The 26,021-nt window shown below is 34.7% G+C and overlaps 1 protein-coding gene across 9 annotated transcripts in view; it reads right to left on the reverse strand.

Moving 5' to 3' along the window:
- The window catches only part of RYR2 (ryanodine receptor 2), a 343,878-nt gene that overhangs the window by 110,792 nt on the left and 207,065 nt on the right, over nt 1-26,021 (reverse strand). For all 9 annotated transcript variants that reach the window (XM_065730001.1, XM_065729961.1, XM_065729984.1 and 6 more), the window contains 17 exons: nt 24,168-24,376; nt 22,235-22,409; nt 19,484-19,692; nt 18,299-18,651; nt 17,778-17,892; nt 17,287-17,447; nt 16,536-16,695; nt 16,166-16,252; nt 15,430-15,656; nt 13,734-14,532; nt 12,997-13,197; nt 12,759-12,864; nt 9,025-9,168; nt 7,828-8,101; nt 5,083-5,197; nt 4,356-4,488; nt 3,448-3,551 (listed from right to left, as the gene is read on the reverse strand). In XM_065730001.1, the coding sequence (XP_065586073.1) occupies nt 3,448-3,551; nt 4,356-4,488; nt 5,083-5,197; nt 7,828-8,101; nt 9,025-9,168; nt 12,759-12,864; nt 12,997-13,197; nt 13,734-14,532; nt 15,430-15,656; nt 16,166-16,252; nt 16,536-16,695; nt 17,287-17,447; nt 17,778-17,892; nt 18,299-18,651; nt 19,484-19,692; nt 22,235-22,409; nt 24,168-24,376 (3,572 nt within the window). The remainder of the gene's footprint in view (nt 1-3,447; nt 3,552-4,355; nt 4,489-5,082; nt 5,198-7,827; nt 8,102-9,024; nt 9,169-12,758; nt 12,865-12,996; nt 13,198-13,733; nt 14,533-15,429; nt 15,657-16,165; nt 16,253-16,535; nt 16,696-17,286; nt 17,448-17,777; nt 17,893-18,298; nt 18,652-19,483; nt 19,693-22,234; nt 22,410-24,167; nt 24,377-26,021) is intronic.

Raw genomic sequence — 26,021 nt, forward strand, 5'->3', positions numbered from 1 at the left:
AAACAAACAAACCAGAGAAAAGTAAAGTTTCAAAGGGAAGCTTCCATTTATATTGTCTTGGATTTGACTTCCACATTCTGTTATCTTGTACATAACCAAATAATATTTTAGGCAAGTTAGAAGAACAACTTTTATCTTAGTTCACTTTCCCAGCCTTCCCCTATTCACTTGTTCTCCTTTTACAGTACTGCTTTGGTCTCTACATTTCTCTTCCAGCCATGAGTATTAAGAATTAGTCAGCTCAGTGATAGTCTCCTACTACAAACTACTACATTTCTGAAAATTTATCTTCATATTTAGCTCACAGGTGTGCTCTTTTATTTTAAACTGGCTTTTCACGTTTTTTTTGTTTTTTACTTTTTAAACATGAAGCTGTTTTATGCTCAATGTTATTCAGACTGATAGCCACAGTAGTAGTTTTTAGTTCTCTCTCCTTTCTGAATTTTAAGAATTGCAAGCCTACCTTTAATCAACTCAGAGAGCTTCTTTTTGCAAACCATTTATTATAATGTTATGCATGAACATATCATATTCAACACATATGGGCCACCTTCCTACTCCAAGAAAGGATCACCTATATTTGTATTACTCCTGACAGATGTTTTCCTAAAAATGGTTTACGACCTCCACAATTGGAGATTTTCAAAAAGAAACTGAACAACGTATTTTGTTGTCTTGCTTTCCAGTAGAGAGCACTTCTGATTTGCAAGTGAGTCTGTCTTTTCATAATTTAAGTTGCTTTTCTTATCCACTACTGACTTGGAATCTATTGTTCTATTCACTCACAAAATTTACATATCCAACAGAATTGCAACATGCTCTCTTGTGCTCTGAATTCTTTAATCTAACCCATTCCTACTCATTCTATCTTCATTCAGTACTTATACTCTTCAAGAAACACTCATTGCTCTTCTCAGGAATTTGTCCAGTAGAACCATCATTATCTTGACTCACCATTCTATTGAGCTATTATTCCAACTACTTTTTTCATTCTTTATTCAGATAGTGTATTTTTTATATATCAGTATAGTTCCTTGCATTTATCCTGTGCTTTTTTATTTATTTATTTATACTGCATCTTGAATCTGCAAAATCATTCTAAAAGTTAATGTTGTTTTTCCAATGCACTTGCAGCCAATTCAGTGGTGGCTACACTGGTTTTCACCTGGGGTGGATTTAAGTGTAAAAATCTGTATTGTTCTGACACATGTACATACATAAAACTGCATATCACAATGGAGATTTAAGAGAAATAAAATAAAGATAATTAAAGAAACAGAGATAAAATTAGGTTAAAGGTGCCTTCAGAGATCATTTAATACAATCCCTGCTCAGAACAGGTCTAAGCAGACAAGGTGGTTGCTTAGTTGCTTAGGTGGAGTTGCTTAGGGCCATGAGTTGTGAGCATCTGCAAGAACGGTGTCTCCACAGCCTCTCTGGATAGCCTGTTGCAGTGTTCAATTTGCTCATCTAAGTAGTTTTTCCTAACATCTACACAGGAATTTCACATTTCAGCATGCAAAAGTAGCCTCTTATAATACACTTTCAAGAACTGTCTGGATCAATCTTCTCTATATCCTCTGATCATGCAACCTTTTTCCTCAGATCAAAAAAGTCGTCTTTTAGTCACCTTTCTTTTAAAGTCAAATAGGCCAAGTTCTCCCAATATTTCTTTGTACACCATGCACTTCGGGTTTTCTGATCATCTTGGTGGCCCTCCACTGAACTTAATCCAGTATATAAATGTCTGCATTCTACTGAAAAGCCCAAAACTGGACATCTTACCACATGAATTAAGGAGTAGGATCACTTGCTGGTAATATTCTTACTAACATAGTACAGGATACAGTTGGTTTGTATTACTTCCAGAATATGCTGCTTACTCCTGTTCAACTTCTTGTTTAAAGAATTAAAAATGCTTTTCTAGAAAACTTCTTCCCACATATTTAGACATGCCAGCCTGTAAGAGACTATTATTTTATACCATTGTCTCAAAGTTTGCTGATGAAAGTGTCCGAACGTGTCCAAGCAAGTCCTGGGCAAGGGTTGTGAAATACTTTGTCTAAGGGACAAGCAGATGGGCATGTCCTGGGGCAACAAAAGAGAGATAAGCTGCAGCTCAATGGCCACTAAACACTCTTTTGTGTGGTACTCATCTCCACCGGGAGATAGCCATCTCAGGAGATGCTTGCCTGGCATCCTAGCACGGGATTTGTCACGTAGGCAAGAAAAATGGAGGATAAAAGAGGGACCAACCTCCATGAGATTGGGTGTTCTTCCATCAGAAACCTCATGAGCTGATCACTGTTGGCTGCTTCCCAGAATAGCCTTCTCTTAGGAGAGACCTCTCGAGCTGATCACTGTTTGCTGCTGCCCGCCCTGGGGTTGACCCCTCACTGCTTCTCCGGTGCTGGCTGATGCTGTTCCTGGACTGACTCCATGCTGCTTCTACTGACTGTGCTGACCCGGTCTCAAGGCTGCCCATTGCTGCTGCTGTTCTCCCCACTTCTGCCACCCCTTCTCTTCTGCCTCAGACCATTGGAGCTGCTTGCAACCGGACTGCCCCTAGGATCCTGGCTGGTGACTTTCCCTGCATTGTACACATCCCTGCTTCTTTCCTATCTTTCCTATCACTCACCTTTCCCTTCCCCATCACCCTTATTGGTATCAGTGTCCGTCTTCCTTTTCCCCATCTGCCTGGTCAGTATTGGTAATAAACTGGTCAGACCAACATTTGAACCATTGCTTCTTAATCTCATGCGGGATATACACATAATCTAAGAACCTCGTCTCCCTCTTTTACATTGGAGCATGACATTTTTATTGGCATAGTCGGCAGGATAACAGCCATGACTTGCCTCCCTCCTTTATATTGGAGCATGACACAGCCTCTATTGGCACAAGATTATTCTATCCCAGTGGCAAAAGTATTTGCTCTTGTTGAACTACGTCAACATACTGATAATGTAACAGTGGAAAAATGTGTTGTTGTAATGTGGCACTATCTACCATTGGTAAGTCCTTCCTGGCTTCTCCCAATCACCTTCTTGTCTTTCAGGTTTTCAGAAAGTATTTCTTGTATGATTTGTTCCACAACCTTCCCAAAAGAGTCATTAAGACAGAAAAACAAAGAAAGATTTTATCAGTAGTATTTTGTTGAGGGTGGACTCCACTACTTCTAAAGTAAGGGTTGCCCTTGAACCAATTTCTTTTGGTTTCACCTACACACATAATAACCATAAACTCAACTTTCAGTCATCCAGTACATCCAGCAGAAAGACCAAACAATCAGATTCTGATAATCTTCCTCCAAAAGTTATTTAAAATTCCCATACAATTCTCATCTTGGAAGTTGATTACACCACTCTACTTTCTGTGGGGCTGAGCAAAGGTATCTTTACCTTCCTAGAAAGTATTAAAAAAATGCTTGATAAAGGAGCTACCAACCTTCTCCAGATCAGGCTCCCTTAAAGCTAGTGCAAGTTCATTATTATCCATCACAGATGCTGCTGCAACATCTAAAGGAGTTGATCCTCGCATAGAAGGAGAGGCTGTTAAAATAACATTTTGCTTCAGTAGTAATTTAATAGAAGTTAACAATTCAATAATACAATAATAAAAACAAGTTATTAAAATACAACATTCTGTAATTAGTAAACACATTACTATAACTGTACCAGCTAAACCATTCTACTTTTAATCCCTTGCACTCACACAAAATGTAAAATTAATACGAATTCAAAGTACAACTTAGAGTTTAAGCTAGACAACCTGTCCTATACATTTCTATTCTCTTAACAAAATTTGTTCTTCTCTGTAACACACCAGCCTAGCAAAAAAAAGCTAACATTTTAGGAAAACTCTAAATTTTAATTCTGGGTATCTATGAATGCATAGTCAACAAAATTAGCTCTGAATTTGTTCCACTAGCATAGACATATACTGAAAAGTCAAAAAAAATTTATAGTAAAACAAGCAGTGAGAAATGAGGCATAGCGAAAGACTGCCGACATTCATCTATGATGTCGTTTATCAAAATCAAGATTTTATTCTTTTCCATAAACAGTGCAACTAAACACCAATTCTCCCTTTATTTCCAGGCCTATACCACCAGGTTTATACAATATTACCTCAACTTGATGTTAATATTATGGTTTTGTCTGGCGTTAGCAATAACGTTAATGAAGATATTTTTTCATTAGGTAAAGCAGAAGCTTCAAGACAAAAACAAACAAACTGACAAAGCAAAACACAGAGGAATAAAGGGAAAAAAATAAAAAGAGATAATAAGCAGCAGGAGAAGAGAAGGAGAACAGTATTTGTTCAGAATGTCACAAGCCACACACATTACTTACCAAGGCCAACACTGCTATTTTCCAATAAATAGCTAAGATGATCAAACATAGCTTTTTGATTCTGCCTACTAATGCGGCAAAAATAGCATAGGAAACGACAACAGTTTGCCACCATTTTTGGGAAAGTGATTTCCTAAAAATCAAGTAAAAACAGACTAAAGCTCAACCTCTAAAACAAGCATAAAACTTGCAAAAGATCATTTATGTAACAGTCATTTAACATGCTAGTATTTATCATAGTAATCATTGCATCCCAGTTAAGTTACATTTAGGTTTGACCCTGAAGTCAACAGAGCTTTCTCAGCCAGTTAATAGCTCTCTAAATAACACCAATCAGATTATCAGCTTGAAAATATGAGCTGGATTCACACAAATTCTAGATTCATACATGAAGTAATGTGAATGTTCAGATTTACAAAGTGATACATAATCAATTTTTTAATTAATTATGAAGTAGATCCTGAAAGTAACTTCAAAATCCATTGAGCATATGAAGTGCTATTAACATTCTTTCCTAAAAGCATTCAAATCTAGAGCGCTAATTCCATCTTTTTCTAAAACAGGAGAATGGAGTTTTCTAAAAACTTTATGATCAGCTATTGTGCTAATGGAAATTAGTAAAAGGTTGTGGTCTCAGTACCTCCAATGACTGCTTGGCGCCTTACAGGATAAAGCTTTGAACAGCTATATTTTAAATTCTCTGTCTTCTAAGAGTAAAGTGCTTTACCTTGGATTCTCCTCCACCAAGTACATTTACCATCACTTCCATGACAGTCTCATGCATGCCTAAAGCTCTCATGAGATTGGGATGTTGATAAAATACTTTATTATTCATTATGTCTCTAAAGGAAACAAAAGAAAAATTATGATTACTGTTTTGTTACTAGTTTGTTATTGTATTATTTGTAAAGGTGATGTACTGTGTAATTCATCACCATCTGAAATGATTCATCATCTGAGGTAAAGATTTACCTTGGGAACTTCTCCAGGTTCCATCTCTCTCACTGTCTCCCCATCTTACCTCAGCCCACCCCTTTCCCACAATGACAAGATATTCAATTTTTTTTTTTTTTTTTTACCAACACAAAAGAAGTATATGACTTTTCCTCTCCCATATTAAAGCTATTGCTCTAATCACCACTTAGTTGCACCTGAGTATTGTGCTTCTCTATTTTCATTCCAGAACTAAGATTATTTTCTGACAAAAATACGATACAATATTAGCTTCAAATTTAAATTCAACTAATTCATATTTTCTGATTTAGCACTCTCAAAATGCTTGACATGTGCCTTCAAGGTTAAGAAGAAAACATTGTAAAAGAGAGAATGTAGATCCAGCTATCCTCTAAACATCAGAAGCATTAGTCAACATTAATGTTAGTTCATGAATTACTACTCAGAACGACTATCTTTTACACATTTCAGCAAAATACTTTTAAACGTTCCTGAAGATTATAATATTATATAGATGTCCAATAAAAATGTGTATTTTACAGAGTAATTACATTTCTAACAACAGTAGTTAGTCATAAAATCACATGAAACCCAGAATTAAAGACAAACAGGTCACGGTAGAAAAGGACTAGCAAGTCGCTATAAAAGAAATACTGTTCTCCAAACAGATCAGAGATGATAAAGGATGGGCCCTGACTTCAAAAACTACCAATAATACATTTCCTTTCTGCAATAGCATTGCATGCTGTGGAAGAAGAACCTGATGATGGAATCCTGACAGAGCATACTAAATTCCTACTTGCCTACAGTAGCATTCTTTCACAGAAATAATTAAGTGCAGAAACTCAAAATATCACCTATGAACTGTCCAGCAATACTGCACTACTTTAGAAAGAATATTTTTAACATAATTGCTGACTACATTGTAAAACATCATACTTCAGAACTCAGTGACATTTTTTGTGGTAACAGTATTAAGCACGAGCAAGTCAGTCTTCCATTTCTCAGTTGTAAGAAAGGAATGCTTTTCACACAGTAAAAAAACTTGGCATTTCTAAATAACAGCTGGAGCTCAGGTTAGGCTATAAAAAAATGCACAACTGAGGAACATAACAGACAAACAAGACTATATGATAGAAGCTATTAAGAATGGTATGAGGAACAGGCAGCAAGAAAACTTGCTTAACAGAAAATACCTCTTTATTTTCCATATTTTGAACTTTCTCATATCACCAGGCTGTTAGAATTAAAGCAGCCCGACTCATGAATTCCTCTGTAGTAGAAAAATGGCAAGGAAAAAAAATACCACTAACAAAAAGAAAGCAGAATAGGAAACGAAAAGTACTGAGACTGGTTCCTGACCCCCCACCCCAGGCATAACAGTGTCAAAATCTAAAAATCACTCATTCATCTGAGTCTTAGCTTAATTAAATATAACAACTCAAGTACAAAAGAGGATATAGAAATGTCACTATATTTAGCCTGTGGACAGGTGACATTTCTGTTTGCCAAGCTTCACATCAGGTACACTGAATGGAAAACTAATTGGACCTGCTGGCAAGGTATGATCATAAAGGATCAGCAAAAAATATTTTTTAAAAATTATTTGCATATTTTAGATTTTCAGTGAGCAGAGGAAAAAAGGAAAAATCTATTTTGAACAACAAAAACTTCTCTTCATGTGTTCCTGACTTTTTCTGTAAAATGCTCTCTCTTTTCTTGTCATTGCTATTGTTGATTGGGAATTTCTAAATCATCCCAATGTTTAATCTCACCAGATATCCCTGATATGATAACACTTCTTTGAAAAACAAATAAACTTCTTGCTTATAGAGTTGATTATGTTTTCTTTACACTGTTTTCTCCAACTGCAGTTTCTATTAGGCTACATTTTAGTGAAACAATAAAAATAATACTGTATGAACCACTTCAAGTTGTACCAGCTACATACAGCACAACAGAAAGATGTTATATGTACAGACATTTGTATATATAACTCTATTTGCTGATAGCTGGAAGGATTTGTATGGGTCAACAGCTCCTAGCACTCATATAAAGATTTCTGTCAAGAAAGCTGTCCAGTTTTACAGCCATAGTATTTAAAACATGACAACAAAACATATTTTTGTATGTATTTTCTATATTTACCACGTATGGACCTGAGGGAACAGCACGAAGCTGTGCAGTTGTGTGCAGAAAAGTTCAGGCTAGGTGTTAGGAAGAGGTTCTTCACCACAAAGTGGTCAGGCCCTGGAATAGGCTTCTCAGGGTAGTGGACATGGCACCAAGATGCCAGAGTTCAAGAAGCATTTGGACAATGCTCTCAAACATAGGGTTTGATTTTTGAGTGGTTCAGTGTGGAGTCAGGAGTTGAACTCTACAGTTCCTGTGGGTTTTTTCCAACTGGGAATATTCTACATTTTCAACTTCTCTCACAAGAACAGCCTGACAAGAAAAAAAGCCTCACAAGAAAAGCCTGAAAAGCCTAGGTATTTGTACATTAAGAGACATTACCTACCCTAATCCACGAATCATAAGTTTCTCTTCCTCCTTCCCCATCCTGACACTGAGCAAGGAACGGATTTGGCCAAGGGATGCCAGAAGATTGATTGTATCTTCCACTGACACACTATTAATGGTGTATGTCTTCGGTAGGGCTCGAACTAATCCACCAATACCATCATATTGGCGATGTAGCAGTACAAACATCGCCCTGACTAACTCTGGATCTTCTATTACTGATTCCTGGGCCCAGCGCACCATTGTATCTGAAATCAATTGCTGAAGAGTACCTGTGAAGAAAATACACAGATCACAAAATTACCAGTAGTTTCTCATCCCTGACAGTAGTCCCTAAGAAGAAGCAGTCTTTCCTATGTATTTCTACAGTCAACCTCTGAAGTTGTAGTCAAACTAGAAAATGTTGCCTTTGATACTTACCTGATCGATTTTTTTTTCCATGTCAAGTGGATAACAGAAAAAGTTTGATAAGGTAAGCTTTATAATCCCTGCTGAAGTTTAATAAACTGAACAGATAAACATTCTGGTGCTGAATGAGATTTCTTATATGGTACTAATATAGAAAATTATTAATTTTTTGTTGGATTTCAAAATTTCATTACATTCAAAAATTACAGAGCAACAATCATAGCCTTTAATTTTAGGCTGGCTGGAGAGACTTTCTCCAGGTGTAGCTTTGCAAATTATGGCTTAAATGTGCAGGTTTTTTTTCAGTTGGCAATTTTTATGCAAATACTGATTTGGAACTGCTTTAGTTGATTTTATGAGCAAGATCTCATCATCAGGACTTTCCTACAATTAGTCTGCATTAACTCAACAAATATCAAGAACTATTCTGTAAAAATTATGAATTAAATGAGGAACAAGTTTGGGAACAAAAAATAAAGATAAAAATAAAAATAAAGAAAAATAAAAATAAAGATAAAAATAAAAATAAAGATAAAAACAAAAATAAAAGACAACAACAAAAAAACAGAATTGAACTTTCTACTGCATCCCACTGGGGAAGAAAATCTTTTTATCATAAAAAATAAATAACAAATTATTCCAGCTTGAACTTGTTTGGAGTCAGACCTACAAATAATGTGGTCTCACTAAAAATCCACCTTGACTATTTTCAGCAAAAACATCTCTTCTCTGCTTTTCTTATTATTTTGAATTAGAACTCAATAAACTGTGATTTAATATCACTTACAGGAGGTCTTATCATCATCATCAACTGGCTTCTCAGCTTGCTTCTTCTTCAGATATGTAACTTTCTCCATAAGGTATAGGAGACGACCTCTAATGGTTAAGTCACTGTTTCCATCTAAAGTTCCATCTTCATCCAGTTCAATTCCTGAAATCATAAATATATAACAAATGTAAGTAAAATATTAAATTTAGAGAAGTTACAGCAATGCTTTTTATTTTGTGTCTTAACTAGGTTGGTTCTGTCCTACCAGAACCATAAAAAAATTTGATATAAGTTTAACCAGAAGTTTAGGACAATACAAATCATATATATATACAAGGCAGGAAAAGGATCACATTATCCTATTAACCTATAAATTGACTACTGTGGTACATAAAACACATAGCAAATGTATTTTTCTGCTCACCTCACTATGGATGTTTCCATGCTAATGTCTTGGACGTGTGTTTGGAACTATATATACACTATCTACAGACAAAGTAAGGCACAAATGATAATAAGCAAAGAGTATGAGACTTTGTAGGTAAAACAAATTACAAAAGTGAAGGAACATTACAAGTATAATTTCTAATGACTAGTCAGAAGAAAATAGCCACAATGAACTGTTCCATGTGATACACTTTACAGTAAGCTCTAGAAGAGAAAAAAAATACAGAGCCAGAGTCTTGCTGAGGTTGGAGCAAGTCTCTGGAGATCCTCTATTCTAGCTTCTCTGCTCAAAGCAGGGTCAACTGGTCAGCAAGGGAAGATTGCCAGGACTACTCAAGTTCAGGTTATGAATCTCTCTTAGGATGGAGAGCTGTCCTTTCTGGACAAACTCTCCTTAAGTTCCACCTACTACCCTCACAGTAAAAATAATAATAATAACAACAACAATAATAATAATTTAGTTTTAAATAGAATATCCCGTACTTCAATTGCTACTGGTTGTCTTTTGTGCTTTCACTAGTCACTACTAGAAAAGTCTGTCCTGATCCTGGAGTAACATCTACCAAACAGGTTTTTTTTATACACTGATGCAATACCCTCCATGAGCCTTAACTTCAAATTCATCAAGCCCTCTTGGCTTTTTGTTATATGAAAGATACTCCAAGAATTTAAACATCACTGTGGCTCCTCACTGGACTTACTTCAGTGTACCTGTGACTCTCTCACAAAGGAGAACTCATACTACTTTTTAGTTTCTTCTTTCATGCACGTTATAACTGAAATAGAAATTCCGACCTCCACACATTATTCATGATAAAATAAGCTCCAAGTAAAAATGCCATTCAATTATTTTTTTTTATATCTCTGATAACAGTTCAGAAGTCAAGAAAAATTCTATTGCTTTAATTGCATGATTTTTTTTTCCACATTCAGCACAGTTCCATTTCCATTAAGAGTTATTTTATTATCTTTATTCCTAGAAATGCTACTGATGTCAGTAACTTCACGTTTTACATGGAATCACAGTACACAAGGGTTGGATGGCAATCTCTTGAACAAGATGTACAGTAAAGATATTGAAGCGTCTTATCAGAATGCAAAGCTTCTCTGAAATTAATCAAAGGAAATGTCTGTTTTCCCACAGCTGAGATGTTCGCTGAACTTTAGTAGTACTTCACTGATTTGCAAACTGTCAATATAATTGTCTCTCAGACATTTCACTAGATATAAACTGTCCAGCTAAACCAACAAACATGAGACTTGGCATATATAATGCTTTTACTTACTTTCAATAGACATATTTTGAATACAGTCTCAGCTATAATACATGATCTGTATTACACAACTAGATCAAGTAATTAAAAAAAACCTCTTCATATAACTCTAAGAAATATGGAAAAATCAAGAGAACAATGAAGTCTACTCTCCTTTCCTATGATTTTATCTAAATAACATTTCTTTACCTGCTTTCTCTCAAATGTTGATTTTCTTTGAATTTTCTTTCAGATTCCTTTTTTCATTCAAAATAAAAAATATTTAATTTGAAGTGTCAAAATATGCTTTTTTCAAGATTTTGATTTATATCAAATAGAAGGGGAGCACAAATATGGCCAAGGGCAGCTCAACTAGGTATAGGAATGAGCTGGCAGGAAGCTCATGAAGCTCAACAAGAAAAAAATGCAAAGTTTTGCAGCATAGACAAACATACCAGATGTGACAGTAACATTTGGTTTGAAGTGGTTAAAAAAACTTTGCAAATGAACCTAGGGGTCTTGTTGGACAACAAGCTAAATGCCAGTCAGTTGGGCACTGTGAAATTAAGGAGAGATAGAAATAGCCTTTATTAGCAGAAATATAATCAGCAGATCATGGGTAATGATTCTGAACTCATGAAACATCTGGAAGAGCAGGTTAGGGCTACCCAGTACTAAAAAAACAACATTGAAAACCTGAAGGGTATCCAACAAAGGCCCATCAAGATATTAGAGGCCAGACTGCTTGTCCTATAAGGAGAGGATGAAAGAGCTGAACTTGTTATCCTACAGAACAGAAGTTGAACAAAGACCCTGAGGAAGATGTCAAGGCAATGTAGCCATGCTCTTTTCTGAAGTGAACAAGATACACTTGTGAACCTAAAACAGGTAAGATTCTAAAACTGTTGTAAGGAAAAAGAGTAACTTGTAACTATGATACTCAGGCCTTGCAACAGGTTGTCCAAAGACATCTCTACACTTAATACCACTGAAAATCCAAACTGACAAAGCACTCAGTAAACAGATCTAAATTCAGGAACGAACCTAGTTTGAGAAGGAAACTGCAAAAAAGACCTTCAATAATATTTGATACGTTAATGTGTCTGTGATTTCTCAGTAACAGTAGTCCAACCTTGACATGGATCAATCCAACCAAGAGAATGGAGAATTACTTTGGAATTGGAAATATTTTAACAGATATTTTATCATACATTTCCTGTATTGGCTTCTTCTAGCTAACCAGGCATGATGTTGAGCTGTCTGTTTTCTCATGCCATATGGAATTGTCTCTTTAATTTTTCTTTTTAAATAGTATATTGAAGTGAAATGGAAGGACAGATATCCTTCAAACAGCAAAGAAACAAAACACGTACTCTAAATAAAACTACGTTATTACTGATTCACAGATATGAAAACATTTAAAATATAGTTTTTGCTGCTTTTTTATTGATTTTTTTAATTTATTTTTTACTCTATTTCTCCTTTTAATATGGCAAGAATTTAATAATTGTTTACAGTAACTAAAACAAATCTAAACTACAGAAATTTAACTACTCCTTTTGCATTTTTCTGTTTCAACAGATAAACTTATATGCTTAGTCATCTCTTAGAAGAATGATCTATTAATATTACCTTGTTTTTATATGGTCATACTCAGTTTCTTAGAACAAAGATACCCTGTACTGACCCATGTGAGCACAAAGGTGAGGGGATGACCCAGAGGAACTGCTTGAATAACAGATAAGCTAGACTTACCCAATACAATAAACCCAAATAAGTTTCCAAAGAGTTCTGTAGTTTGAAAAAAAAAAAGTTTTCCTTCATGAAGCAAAACGTACTGCATTCTACTCTACTTTGATACTTTGACCACATTTGAGGATAAATATATATATATTAACTGCACACTGTATTTTTATTTGTCAGTATTTATTGTTGATACAGTGCAACATCTAGACTACTTAATTGGCTTTTATTTCCCTAAAATTATTTAGAAAGACAGTTTCTGAAGGTAGCATAATTTTAAAAGGAAAAATGTTCAATAACAGGACTTACCACAGTGTGTCATTAGATCTTCATGGAAATCCAAGAGTTGATCCCGAATTTCTTCAGGGCAAGGACAATCAGTTTTATCATCTTTAAAGTTCAGCAGCATGTTAATCTTAAGACAGAGAATACAAAGGAAAGGCAAACACAACACTTATTACTAGAGAAAAATCTCTGAAATAAAAAGGAACTCTGCTATACATGGAATAAAACAAAAAAAAAATCTACAGTGAGTTGTAAACTATACCTGCTCCTGAGGTGGGGATCGAAATTCCTTTGTTTTTCTAGCTGTCAAGGCAGCAGACATGTTCAAGGCCTGCATCACTTCATTGTATCGGAAGCGCTGATTCTCTTGAAGCTTGGCCACAAAATCATCTGAAAATGCTACAATGGCTTCTATCCGGTGTCGTACCTGGCAGTCACACAGGTACTGGAGTAGATGACACATCTGAGAAAACAGTATCAAAAAAGTCAAGCCAAGAAGACTTATCTCTAGGTTAATGCAAATGAGGATGAATTCCTTATAGAAGCGGTTACTGTCAAATAAATCGATAGAAATCTTCATTTTAGTCATTTACTGCATCTGAAGTGGTTGGCAATACATCCTACACCAGAAATATCTGCCATCTCCAAGAGATATATGTGTCTTGGACATAAAGAAACATATATATATTATATTATATACATAGGACAATAAGATTTACTCCTTGCTGTGAATTTATTTTCTGCCTGAATGAACCAACATGAAGAATTCCTTGTTCACTTCATTGAGAAAGTAATTCAGTTTCACAAAACAGTTGTTTTATCCACTGTGAACAAGTTCATGTAATCAGAAAGACACTAAATCCTATAATTTTCCTCAAGGAAATAAATACCCTATTTAACCACCATTGGATTGCTCTACTCCTTGAAAGGGAAATTACCAGGTAAGGAAAAAAGGATCTGAGAAGAAACAGGAACATACGCTTCTAACATAGCGGTTACCTGTAGTTTAACAGGTTCAGGTAGTTTCATCTGAAGAAGTCCTTCCTTTGGCACTTGCTCTCCTTTGGTTTCTTCCTCTCCTTCTGACTTGAGCTCATCCAAACTTAGCTCCTTCTCTGAAAGATCTTTTTCATCCTCTATACTCGCAGCTTCTTTGAAAACCCGGGGCTCAATCAACTGCAAGATGTGTTTCAGATCCCCGTTGTGAAAGATTCCCATAATTAAGAGGGTGTAAAAGAGCTTGATGAGAGGGACAAACAGAAATTCTGTAGAACCTCCAACTGGGTCTCTGACATGGAGGCTACCCTCCTGAACAGCTTCAGTCAGCATCTCTATTGTTTTGGCCTTTAAGATTTCTAATGGGAATTCAGGACTGAACTGAAAGCATTCACTGTTAATGCTTACAAAACTTGGTGAGGAGAATTGCATTCTTGGCCTTAAGGAAGTGCTAAGTCCTATACCTGGGAGGCCATGTTTCTTGTTTTCATCAGGAAACAAGGTAATACTCTTGGTCTCATCTGTCATTGGAACAATAAATTCATTATTCATCATTAACCTGGCAGTTGCATAGGTGTTGAGATGAATGTCTATGAGTAAGTCATAATATCCTGCACGTAATAATCCTGGCATATATTTATTCTCAATGGCATATAGAAGCTGAGATTCATCCACATGACTACACATAGCATGAGCCACTCGGTTGTTCCCTAAAGCACACACAGCTGAATATAATCGGAGAGTATGATAGTGAAATTTCAGCAGTTCTTCTTGTTCTGTCAGCTCTAAAATATCAATTGTTCTGCAGAGAAAAGAACAATACAGTACATTTCAGTGCAAAAACTCACTTAAGAGAATGAATTCTTCCTATGGATAACATTAACGCAATATCATTACTCAGGATGGACTTTTTCATTTTCCAACTCTCCTGATACACTCTAAACCTAAGAATCAAGGACTGAGAACTGAGTTTAATCAACTGTCTAACCAAGTTACACCTGAAGTACAACTTCTTTCTGTGGGGAAAGCTCAAATTGACTTACTTAACAAAAAATAACACATACAAGAATTCAGATAACTTAAAACGACTGTTTTTAACTTAGCATAGGTTGAGATATTTAGGTAATTTATTGTTTTTAGATTTGGGGTTTCAAAATGTAAACAGACTAGATCAGCTAATTTACAGTTTGGTGGTTTATTTTTCTATTTGCTCAGAATTCCAAATTACCAAAATTTTTACTGATTTTCTTTTCAGTTTTGGCACTGGCAAAATGTCAAGATATTCAGATAACAAGGAAATCTCAAAGATATATTTTTCCAAATGTAAAAATTAAATTAAGGAAAAACACAGGGATAATTAAATTGATTGCTTTTTTTTCATATCAAAGGAAAATGTATTTTTAAATACCTTGTAGATTATCCTTTAGAACTTACAAACAATATTACTTTCTAATTCAAATACTACACTAACTGTTAAAGAGTTTGGAGGAAAACTGGGAGGGTGTAGATTTTAAAAATTAACTCAAATTTTTTTTATGTTTTAATGTTATCTAAATAAAAACACATTACTCTTTATATACTTAGGAAAAAAATGAGACAAAGAAGGACTTGGACTTCTCTCCCAGAGAATTTATTACATGACTAACATCATAACCCAAGTTTTTACACAGATAAACTTCTATACATAAACAATGTTAACCTGTTTTCTTCAGGAATGTGAAGGGCCATGAACTGCAAAGGATTCAGGCACTGTATCATCCAGCCTTGACGTTCACTGATCCTAGAGACATCAACTTTCAAGAAGTGGTTTGGCACTCTACTCCAAAGCACGTGAGTCAGAAACTGGACATGGAGACGTGGAGGGCATTGGGAGACTGGGTTTTTGTGTTCACTTTTGAATAAGCCAGCAGACAATGGCATTACATTCTGGAGAATTCCAATATAAGAGACAATCAGTTTCATCACCTTTATCAAACAAAGAATATATAATATTTCTCAAGAAACATATTCAACATACAGTAAAGTGCAACTTGAATTTTAAAGTATTTTGTACAATTGGTAGATAACAGCAAGTTAGCAGTAAGGAAGCGTTTTCTTACTTATTATTTCAATAGATATATTTGAAAGAGAAGCTTGAATGGAATGTGTTCTCTTCCTTAGATCAGGGATCTGAATCTTTTACCTCTTTTAATTTCTAAGTCGTCCATAGAAACGAAGCACAAAAGTCAATTCCAGTTTTACTGTGTTCTTTAAATATATATCAAAACTCAATTAAGACTCTAACCTAACATGCAGATAACATTGGTCACACATCATCTGTTTACAGAATAAAATATTTGCCTTCCCGATCCAAGTGATTTCATCATGAATGATGAGATTTGGAAAATTCAATGGGACTTTGCAATAACTTCTTGCAAAGCTTAGCAGTTATTTACCTTTATTCTACCCAGTTCAAACTGGAAAACATTGGGACTTGTAGCTTGAGCAAATACAGCAGGAAATAACTTTGTACTTGGTTCAACCTACAATCAAAGGTGCAAAAAAGTTTAATTACTTAAGACAACGAAAACCATTATGCATGTATATATATATATATATATTTTTTTTTTAAGAAAATCTATATCGAAAGCCAATAAATGAAAACCTTTGACTAAAACTCCAGAAAATACAAACAGAAGGGAACAATTCCTATTTCAACAATGGTAATTACTTTTCCTTCTCTTGTAACAAAATTCCTAATAAAATGCAACCTGAGGATTCTGTTTCTTCTTTTTCCATTGGAAGACACTATTGAAAAATGCTCACCTGATAGTATGTGCCCAGCTCTTTGCCATTAGCTGTGAAGGTCAGCAGGCCACTGGCAGCATCAACCAAGCAACCAATCTCCAGACCATTATTATTACGTCCTTGCCCAGGGCTCATGCTCTCTCCTGCGCATACCATATAGCAGTTGCTGCGTTTTATACTGAATGTCAAAAAACAAACAAATTTACAGATGGTGTGTATAGTTCTAGTGGCCTAAGAAGAACTTTGTACACCTGTAATCAACAAACAGCACCAGAAAAGAGCAGCCACCCTAATCAATGCCAAAATTCAATGAAACTTAGACTTGATAATTAAAAAGAAGATCTCAAAATTTGAAGGAGCTTAAATCTGTTGTAAAATTTTAAGAGACAAAATTTATGAAAATTAATATTTAAAATTGCTTGTGTTAGGTATAACAGTTTCTAATACAGAACACAAGCTGAACCGTTGAAAGGCATTGTCATATTAATTCTTGCTTTCTCAAAATCAATATTCCAAAAATAAGGCCACTTTGTTTCACTTTGTAGCAGTTCAAAAGCCAACAGTTACAGGATTGTCCATTTCTTCACAAGCAGTAATAGAAAATACTACAAAGTTGAAAAGTAAAAAATAAAAATAAACAAAAAAGAACAACAAAAAAGCCCCATATTAACTCAGTTACATTAAATTCAGTGGATTTACAGCTTATAAATTGTTAGTTACCTTTATGGATGGCAAAAAAAGGTATCCTTTTAAGAATATTGCAACTAACCTCTCATGAACCTTCCCCTTTTCATCTCCCAGTGTTACTGTAACAGTACGCACTCTGTCCAAGTCAAAACTTGTGTCATACTGATGAAAGTCAGATGTAATCCAGCCTACCCAGACATTAGCTGGTTCCTGACCAGGAAATATTCTCACTGAATAATAGTACTACAAAAAATAAAAAATAAAAATCAGTAAATATTAGTATTTGGTTTTCTGATATATCACTTTGATTCACAATGCATTTATTGTTTTAAAATCCAAAAGCAGTCATCTCTTTAAAAGTAGAATAAGCATGTTCAAGTTAACTAAGATGCAACTTAATTTATGGCTTTCTGTATGGAAACTGGCTTAAACTGACAGTCAACTCAAACCAAAACAAATGTTAAATGTGTGTTTAAATTAAACATTTTGCCCCAACATTAGTTTCTGAAACTCTTCCAAGCAAAAGCATGTAATTATACAAAAAGCTAAGGCAAAAATCCTTTGTTACCATACCGTGGAAGTTTGCATCAAATAATCATAGTCATCTCTATCATCTGCTAGCACATCCTCAGTAAGCCTTGCAGAATGGCTTGTGCTATAATCTGGCTTTGTCCTCCTGAGCATAAATCTGCAATAAGATAAGTAAAATCAAAATACATACAAAAAGCTCAGTAGATCAGTATATACACACAGAGTTTTTGTACTAATGTTGCTCTGAGAGTGAATTTTATGTAATTATCATAAAAGCATTAACAATAAACCAAACAACTGTATCCTAATAGCTGAGGGAAAAAAAGAAAAAACAAACAAATCAACAAACAAGCAAAAAAACCACCACTCTTATGCTTAGTTTTAATCCATAACTTCCATATGAAGCAATGTATGTATATGAAACTAGTTTTTCCTCTTATACATTATATTCAAATATAAGATAGAATTAGGGAAAAATTCTCTATAGATCCAATTGTCATTTTGTTCAGTCAAGAACAAAAAAATTAATAATAATAATATAAAAAATCCAATGCACTACAAACCTTTGTTTAAGTCGCGAAGGCTTTTCTTGAACATAATCTTTATGGTTATTTAACTCTGGTTTTGTGGCATCTTTTTCCCTCTCTGTCCTGTCAGCCGCTAGATGACCATGAGCAGTTTTCATTAGAACCTCAAAATCGGAATCAGCATCGTAATCCTCCAAATCATTTTTTGGGCCAAAAAGACCAGTGCCTGGTAACCCTCCTGCAGCTGTTCTGGAGAACACCTCAGCACATTCAATAGGCATACTTAATCGAAAAAACATGACATCTGTTTTACTGTTCTGTGAACCAAAGGACTTCTGCGTGACCTTCAGGCAAGGACAGGTGTCTATGGTCCCATCAATTCTCATCACCTATCAAATGTAAAAATGTAGCTGTTTATAAGCTGACGTTTTTCCCCATTGAGCATTCAGATTACATGTCTAGAGTATGCATTTTTGACATGCAAAGTTTGCAAACACCGTTAAACAGTAAAATGCATTGTAATATTACACTCCCATTTCAAGGGGAAAAGAACACTTTAAAGAGTTCCTTCCTGTGAAGGAATAGTCTTTCTCACCACAATTCTTTAAAATATAAGTCCAACCTTTTCAGGAATAACACCTCATCAGTTCAAAGTATACATGCATGACAAAGAAAACAGATTTTTTTAAAAAACTAAAGTGTGATACTCATTGGTCTGCCACTTCATCAATTACAGAAGGATTTCATTATAGTCTTAAAAGACAAATTCAATTTCATCAAGATGCATAACATGGGGACATAAACACTGACACAACTAGCTAATAAGTATTTATTAAAATAAAACCCTATTAGCTATGGAAAATCACTTTCTAAAACATCTACACTGGAACACACACTATTTGCTAGTGGAAATGTCTACTTTCTGGAATATCTTTATAAATATATTTCTCACTTATTGCTCAAGGAGCTCATCTTGCAGAGGACATACTGTAGAATTTATCTCTAAGAATCTCATATTTATACATATGACAGATTTTGTGAATAAAGAAATACTATCAATCAACTCCACCAAATGTAACAAATTTGTAAGAGGTGCAAGGTTTGTACAAAACTGGGACAACATACCAAATCAGAATTTTTTTCTAGAAGTGCAGAAGTAGAAACATAAATAAAACAGACTCATAAAAGAGCTATTTAGAAACATTAAAAAGGATTGCTGACCTCAATGTGTTCATGATTTTGGGGCACTGGCAGAAACTGAGGGAGCCTTTTACTCAGCCAAATGGTAATGTCTCTGTTTGTATTAACAGCAAAGGGCTCATAGCCTTCCTGTAAGCCACAGATAGTGAAATATTTTAGAGTGCTGACATCTTTTCCAAAGTTCATTCTTCCCACTTGAGATGGACCTAGGCTGCACACAGGTAGAAATCCTGAAAACAAGAGGAAAGAAAATGTGAATTGTATATTACAAACACCAGATAATTTTTCTCTTTCATAAAACAATTTCACATGCCAATTTTACTTTCGAATCTTGAATTTTTCATGTTACTCCTGGAATTCCAGAAGTTATGGCATTTTGAGAGAACCACAAAAAGTAATTCCAAAGCAATGTTTCTTACATATACAATTACATTAGTGGAGAAAAAAAAAAAAAAAAAAAAAAAAAAAGAACCATCATCAGCATTCTATAGATCAAAAGAAAAAAAATTAATTAATTTTAAAAATTCATACCACTCCATGATACTAGTTAGTTAGAACTAACAATATGATAGTGTCCCTTCATAGAACTTACATTAGGATTTTTTTCAGTTGTGGTGGGGTTTTTGTTTTGTTGTTTGTTATTACTTTTGAATCAACTGCACGTTTGCAAGCATCTGCTTTCCTATAATTTCTCTAGCACAGGCAATTCACTTGTGATTTCTTCACACTTTTTAAGTAATCTCTTTTATTTTCTCTACCACTTCCTGAAGGGGGGTTGTGGTGAGGAGGGGGTGGTGCCTCTTCTCCCTGATAAATAACGACAGGACGAGAGGGAATGGCCACAAGTTGCGCCCGGGGAGATTTAGATTAGACCTGAGGAAGCATTTCTTTTCTGAAAGAGTGGTCAGGCACTGGAACGGCCTGCCTAGGGAGGTGGTTGAGGCACCATCCCTAGCGCTGTTCAAGAAGCGTTTAGATGAGGTGCTAAAGGATTTAATTTAGTAGTTGGGTAGAGATAGTGATAGGAGGATGGTTGGACTAGATGATCTTATAGGTCCTTTCCAACCTTATGAACTTATGAACTTTATTTTATTTTATTTTTTTTTGCCCCCCTCAGGTTTCAAATCACAAAGAAAATCTCTTGTTTCTTGCACCATTTTTTGGTCCCAGCTCATTTGACCCAGCCACTAACAAAATGTAACAATAAAGCTTCTAAATAATAGGTTAAAGTCCAGCAGTTTTCCTTTTTATGAACAAGAAATGTCAAGATCTGTTCAATTAGTTACACATACATATTTTTATATACTTACATATTCATGTATTTTTCATGTATGTATGTATATATAAAATCTTTTCTGTTTCTGTGTGGATCAAATATTTCATGTAAGCTAACAGTAATCTTTGAAACTCCACATACAGTATAGAAAAAAAGCTGATTAGAGTTTGTCTATGAAACCCAGACAAAAGCCAAGCAGTTAAAATTCCACAAGAGAAGTACCTGATTGATAGATATAAGGTTCATCTTTCCCATGAGAAGAGGGAAAAAAGCAGCATAGGAGGCTTTTACTATTCAAAATTTTTCTTTCTTAGACACAAATATATAACAAATGAGTAACAGATGACAAAATATGTACATTTATAAATTTATATCATGTTGTGACTTGATGAAGTACAGATCAAGTGTTAAAGGTACTGAATTCAAAGCCTCACACACATCTCTGCAAAGTAGAGTCAAAAAGTCTGATCACAAAAGATGGCTGGAAAATTCACTGTGAACAACTTTACATATTCTCACACTTCATGTGACACCTTTACAAATGATAGACACCAATCAGAGTAAAACACAAAAGCAGATCTTGAAGACCACACAGAAAAAGCCATGGTAACAGCTAAATCTAACAGTGCTGTTGGCTTTCGTAACAAATTACCAAAAAAACTTACAAGGAAAACAGTAATTTTAAGGCATAGGTCAGTAAAATAACACACAGAAAAGCACATATTATTTTCTTGATTTTTATCTAGGAAAAACAGTGAGTACTACTAATACATACCATTTTTCTCAGTGCACCAAGTTATTTATTATCTATGGAAATACACTCAATATGCGAAATATATAAGTACATATTTTTATATGTACTTTTATATATTTATAAAATGAGTTTACAAGATATTAAAAAAAATTATTGAAAAAAAATCAAAATAATATATTTTCAGAATCCTGTGACACTGCTGATACTTTCACTAACATTGCCTCTCCAAGTGACTCAAAGAGCTGATCTAGATCCACAGTCCACAGCAAGAATAGAAATTCAGAATTGAAAAATATAAACCAAATAGTATTTTAAATGATTTAAATCTAACTAATTTTAAAGCAATTTTCCACATAAGAGCAACTCATCACAATTAACACAATACAGAGAAACACAGTCTTCAGTTAATAAAATGTCAATTCAACAATGCACTCTAAAAAGTTACAATAATTAATAAAGTAATATGCTTGCTGGAGCTACAGAACTGTAACATTTCTTGCCTATCATACTAGTACTATTTTAATTTCTTCGTTCAATAATATATAGTTTACTACACTCAATGCTATGTCAAGCAAATGGTGCATTTAGCTTGTCAATGAAAATAGTTAAACTTTCACTTGCTTTATTTATTTATTTTTTAACCCGGAAATAGTGAGAGAGGGGAAATGAAAAGCAGCACACTAACTTAATAGGGAGTTGAAACAAAAAATATATTAATAGCACAATGGATTACAGCACTTACCATCACCAACCTCAAAATCCTTGAATGCAAGTTCTGAACCTGAGTCATCAAGCAGGATTTCACCATTTAAGGTGAACATCATAGTGTGTTCATTCATGTCAACCATACATCCAACAACATCTCCTGCCAACCAGGAGCGGCCAAAATGCTCATTACCTTGATGCCACCGCTGTGCCTGAAAAGATTTTGAAGACTTCAAAAAAAATAACAGTGACAATGTATGTGTTCTCCTACACAGTGGTAGAACTAATAATTATCTGCCTCTATTAACATGGCACTAAAATTAACACTTCCACTGCATGTCATTATTCCCAAACAATGCCTGTGAATAACGTAAGTTATCTTTGAAAATGGAAATCCAACAAGTAATTTCCTGTAAAACACCTCTCATGTCATTATTGCAAAATATTGCTAAATGAGCTGACAGGGCAAATTGTACTTCAGTATTTTAGTAACAAGAACTTAGCCTATTTTTACACAGAAGTTGCATTAAGGACTTAAAAGGAAACTAATGTTCAATCAATTATAATGCTACATAACAGTTTCAAGAATTTATTAAAAAAACATTTTTATTTCATTTAGTTGTCCATAAATTTATTGCTCCCAAAGAAATTCTATTATTTCCTTAAGTATAATTCTCTAAATGCAAAAAATAAACTAAACTTCCTGCCACCCCAAATTTTGGAAGGAACAGAAATCTGTACATGGGATGAACTCTTTAAGCTTCTCACAGACATCACCATAGTTCAGGGCATGATTAATGCACTGTATGACTGATCAAGTGAAAGACTGCAGGGCTTTGGGTCAGTAACCTTACCTAGAGTCTTGGATTGAAATTCAAATAAATGAACATCTATTAACAGCTCTTACAGATGTTCATACAACAAAACTACTAATAATATCTTCTAGATTCATACAGTTCATCAGTGCTCGATTTTTATCATCCATATATCTTATAACCAAGTAGCGAAATCTTCAAAATCAGAGACAACAAAATAACTTTGTGGACTGAGCTCTGAAGTTCAAAAATCAAGATGTAGAAATCAAACTGCTACTCAATCACTTCAGTAAAGACACAGAATTTCAATAGCTAACTTAATACAAATAGAAATTTTATAAAACCAGCTTTTCAGTTCTCTTCTTAAGGCATCTCCTTCTACAAAACAAGACTAAGGAAAAAAAAATTGAAAATCAAATTACATGAGTAATTGCATTAGTAGCTATGATATGGTTTGGATAGAGGTTTCAAATGCTTTCATAATGAAATAAAAAATTCCAAAAAATTTATTATCTATTCTGATAAAAATCAGTAGCGTATAAAATATTTTGATTCCCTATATATTCCTGATAATGTATTTCATCCTGTCATCACTTTGTGAACAGTCAAATTTGAGCAAAAATTGCTGATGAATTAGTTTATTCTAAATTGTAAGGTTTTCTATGAAAAACTAGGCACATTCCTTGTAACCTTCACATTCCTTTAAAAAAAAAAAAAAAGTTTTCCTCAGACACTTAATGTTAATAATCTTAATCATCTTTATTCCCTAGCAGGTATTTCTCTCAGAGACAAGAGTTGAGTAGAAATTTAAAGAAATTATTCATAGCTAATTACAGCTCAGCCAGTATTTTGAATTTGATTAAGTCAATTTCAGTGTATTATATGCATTTTATTAGTGAAATTCTTTTCACAAGATGTGAAAAGACATCTAGAAATTAAAAATTCTCTTTATTCCTTAGATTACATCAATTTTTAGCTTAGGCATTTCTGTCTCCCTCCACATTCCACACAGACCCTCAAAGAGACGGAGAAATAATTTCATAGACCACAGATGAAAGAAAAGAAAGCAACTAAAGTGAGGCTATTACACACAGAATAAGACATAAAATTGACTTTTACAATTATTTGTATTATTATAAATGAACATAAACAAACCTTAAAGCCATCAAAAACAAAAGCTTCTTCATCTGAGCCAAGCTCCTGATCTGGCAGACAACCAGGCCTTGTCCAGCCAACTCGCATGTCTCCTGCTGTAACTGCCTCAAACTCGAAGTACCACTTTCCAGATTTCACTGCATAAGTTTTCTCTGTACGAAAGATGCGGAATTTTTCCATTATCCCATTGTTCACATCCAGTCTTGTGGCTGCAAGGTTTAAAAAATAAGAAGTTAAAGGAAGAAATAATAAAAGCAGGAATTACTGAATCCAACTACTGACAAAACGCAAGCAGTTAAAACAACAAATAAATATACAGCTGTGCCTTTAGAGCATGTTGAAAAATATTAAGTAGTAACAAAAGAAAATCATGAAGAACAGATGACCTATTATCACATCAGTAAAGCAATGAAACAGTAACACAAATCTTTTTCAGGCATGAGAGAATGTAATATATATACTCATGTGGTTTAAAAGATTGCCAGCCTTTTTTCAAAATATGGTCTACAGATTTTCATGTAGTATTACTGAAATTTTATTTATTTATTACATTAATGGTGAGTCTAGAAGATTTTTTTCCTTGCCAGGTGCTCAGATTTGCATGTAATGGAGATGTTATCAAGGGTGCAGAACAGCCACGTAGGGCTCTCTTGCCTCTTTCTGGGGAATGAGCATGCTTGGGAATCTCAAATAACTGCACTAATGCATGCAGCATGACAAATTAAGAAAGAGTGCAGTTAAATGTTTATGACACTCACTGGAATCACAGAGATACAGCGGAATAACTCACATAGCTGAGCCACTACAATGGATGAATACATGTTTTTTAAGAAAGGCAAGCTGTGCAGGATGATGAAGAGGTAGCTTTTATCAAGAGAACAGCATTTAGATCGGCCCTGAGATGATTCAAGAGCCAGTTCAGAGTTCATAGGTAAACAGACAGACCTATGTGGGTGCTGTTGTCAGGTGTATCTGCTGTAGAAGCAGTAAATCAGGCTTTCTTTAAAAAGGAAGAATCTGTACATATAGCAAGAAGCCAGTTGGAGCCCTGCATGTATGAGTGATGAGCTTCTAAGAACAGACATGAAAAGGAAGCATGTAAAAGGTGGAAAGCAGGGTCAGGGAAACCAGAAAGAATACAGACAATCTGTCCAGTCTTACAGGGTAAGTTAGGAGTGATACAATTGACCTGGCATGGTATCTGGTAAGGAATTAAAAGTCAAAAAAGGATTCTAAAAACACACCAGAAAAAAGAAGTCTAAGGAAGCTACGATCCATTTGCTACATGAGGTAGAGGAATCTAGTGACAAATGAGACTGGAAAGGATGGGGTACTCAATGCCTTTTTAGTCTCAGTGTTTAATAGCAAGACCATCCTTTAAGAATCCTAAACTTCTGAGACCAGAGAGAAAGTCTGGAGCAAGGAGGATCCAGGCTAGGGAGCGCTTAACTGGATGGATATAAACTGATTAAGCCTGACAGGCTGGAATCCATAAATGGTGAGAGTCATGCTGATGCAATTGTGAAGCCACTCTCAATTATCTCTGAAAGGTCGTGACAACTGAAAGAAGTTTCTAAAGACAGGAAGAGAGCAAATGTAACTCTGGTCAAAATGAGCAAGAAGGAAAAAACAATTACAAGATGGTCAGTCAATCCCAGGGAATATGATGGAGAAAACTCCTCTAGAAACCATCTCCTAGCATATGAAGGAGAAGAAGGTGATCAGGATTAGATAGTACAGATTTTCAAAGAGGGAAATAATGCATAATCTATCTGAAAACCTTTACAAAGTGACTAGCTTGGTGGATAGCAAGAGAGCAACGAATGTTTTTTTGTTCACTTAGGTGAGGCTTTT

The sequence above is a fragment of the Cyrtonyx montezumae genome, unplaced genomic scaffold, assembly GCF_038088225.1.
Source record: "Cyrtonyx montezumae isolate F1298 unplaced genomic scaffold, pur_monq_1.0 scaffold_0, whole genome shotgun sequence".
Classification (NCBI taxonomy): Eukaryota; Metazoa; Chordata; class Aves; order Galliformes; family Odontophoridae; genus Cyrtonyx; species Cyrtonyx montezumae.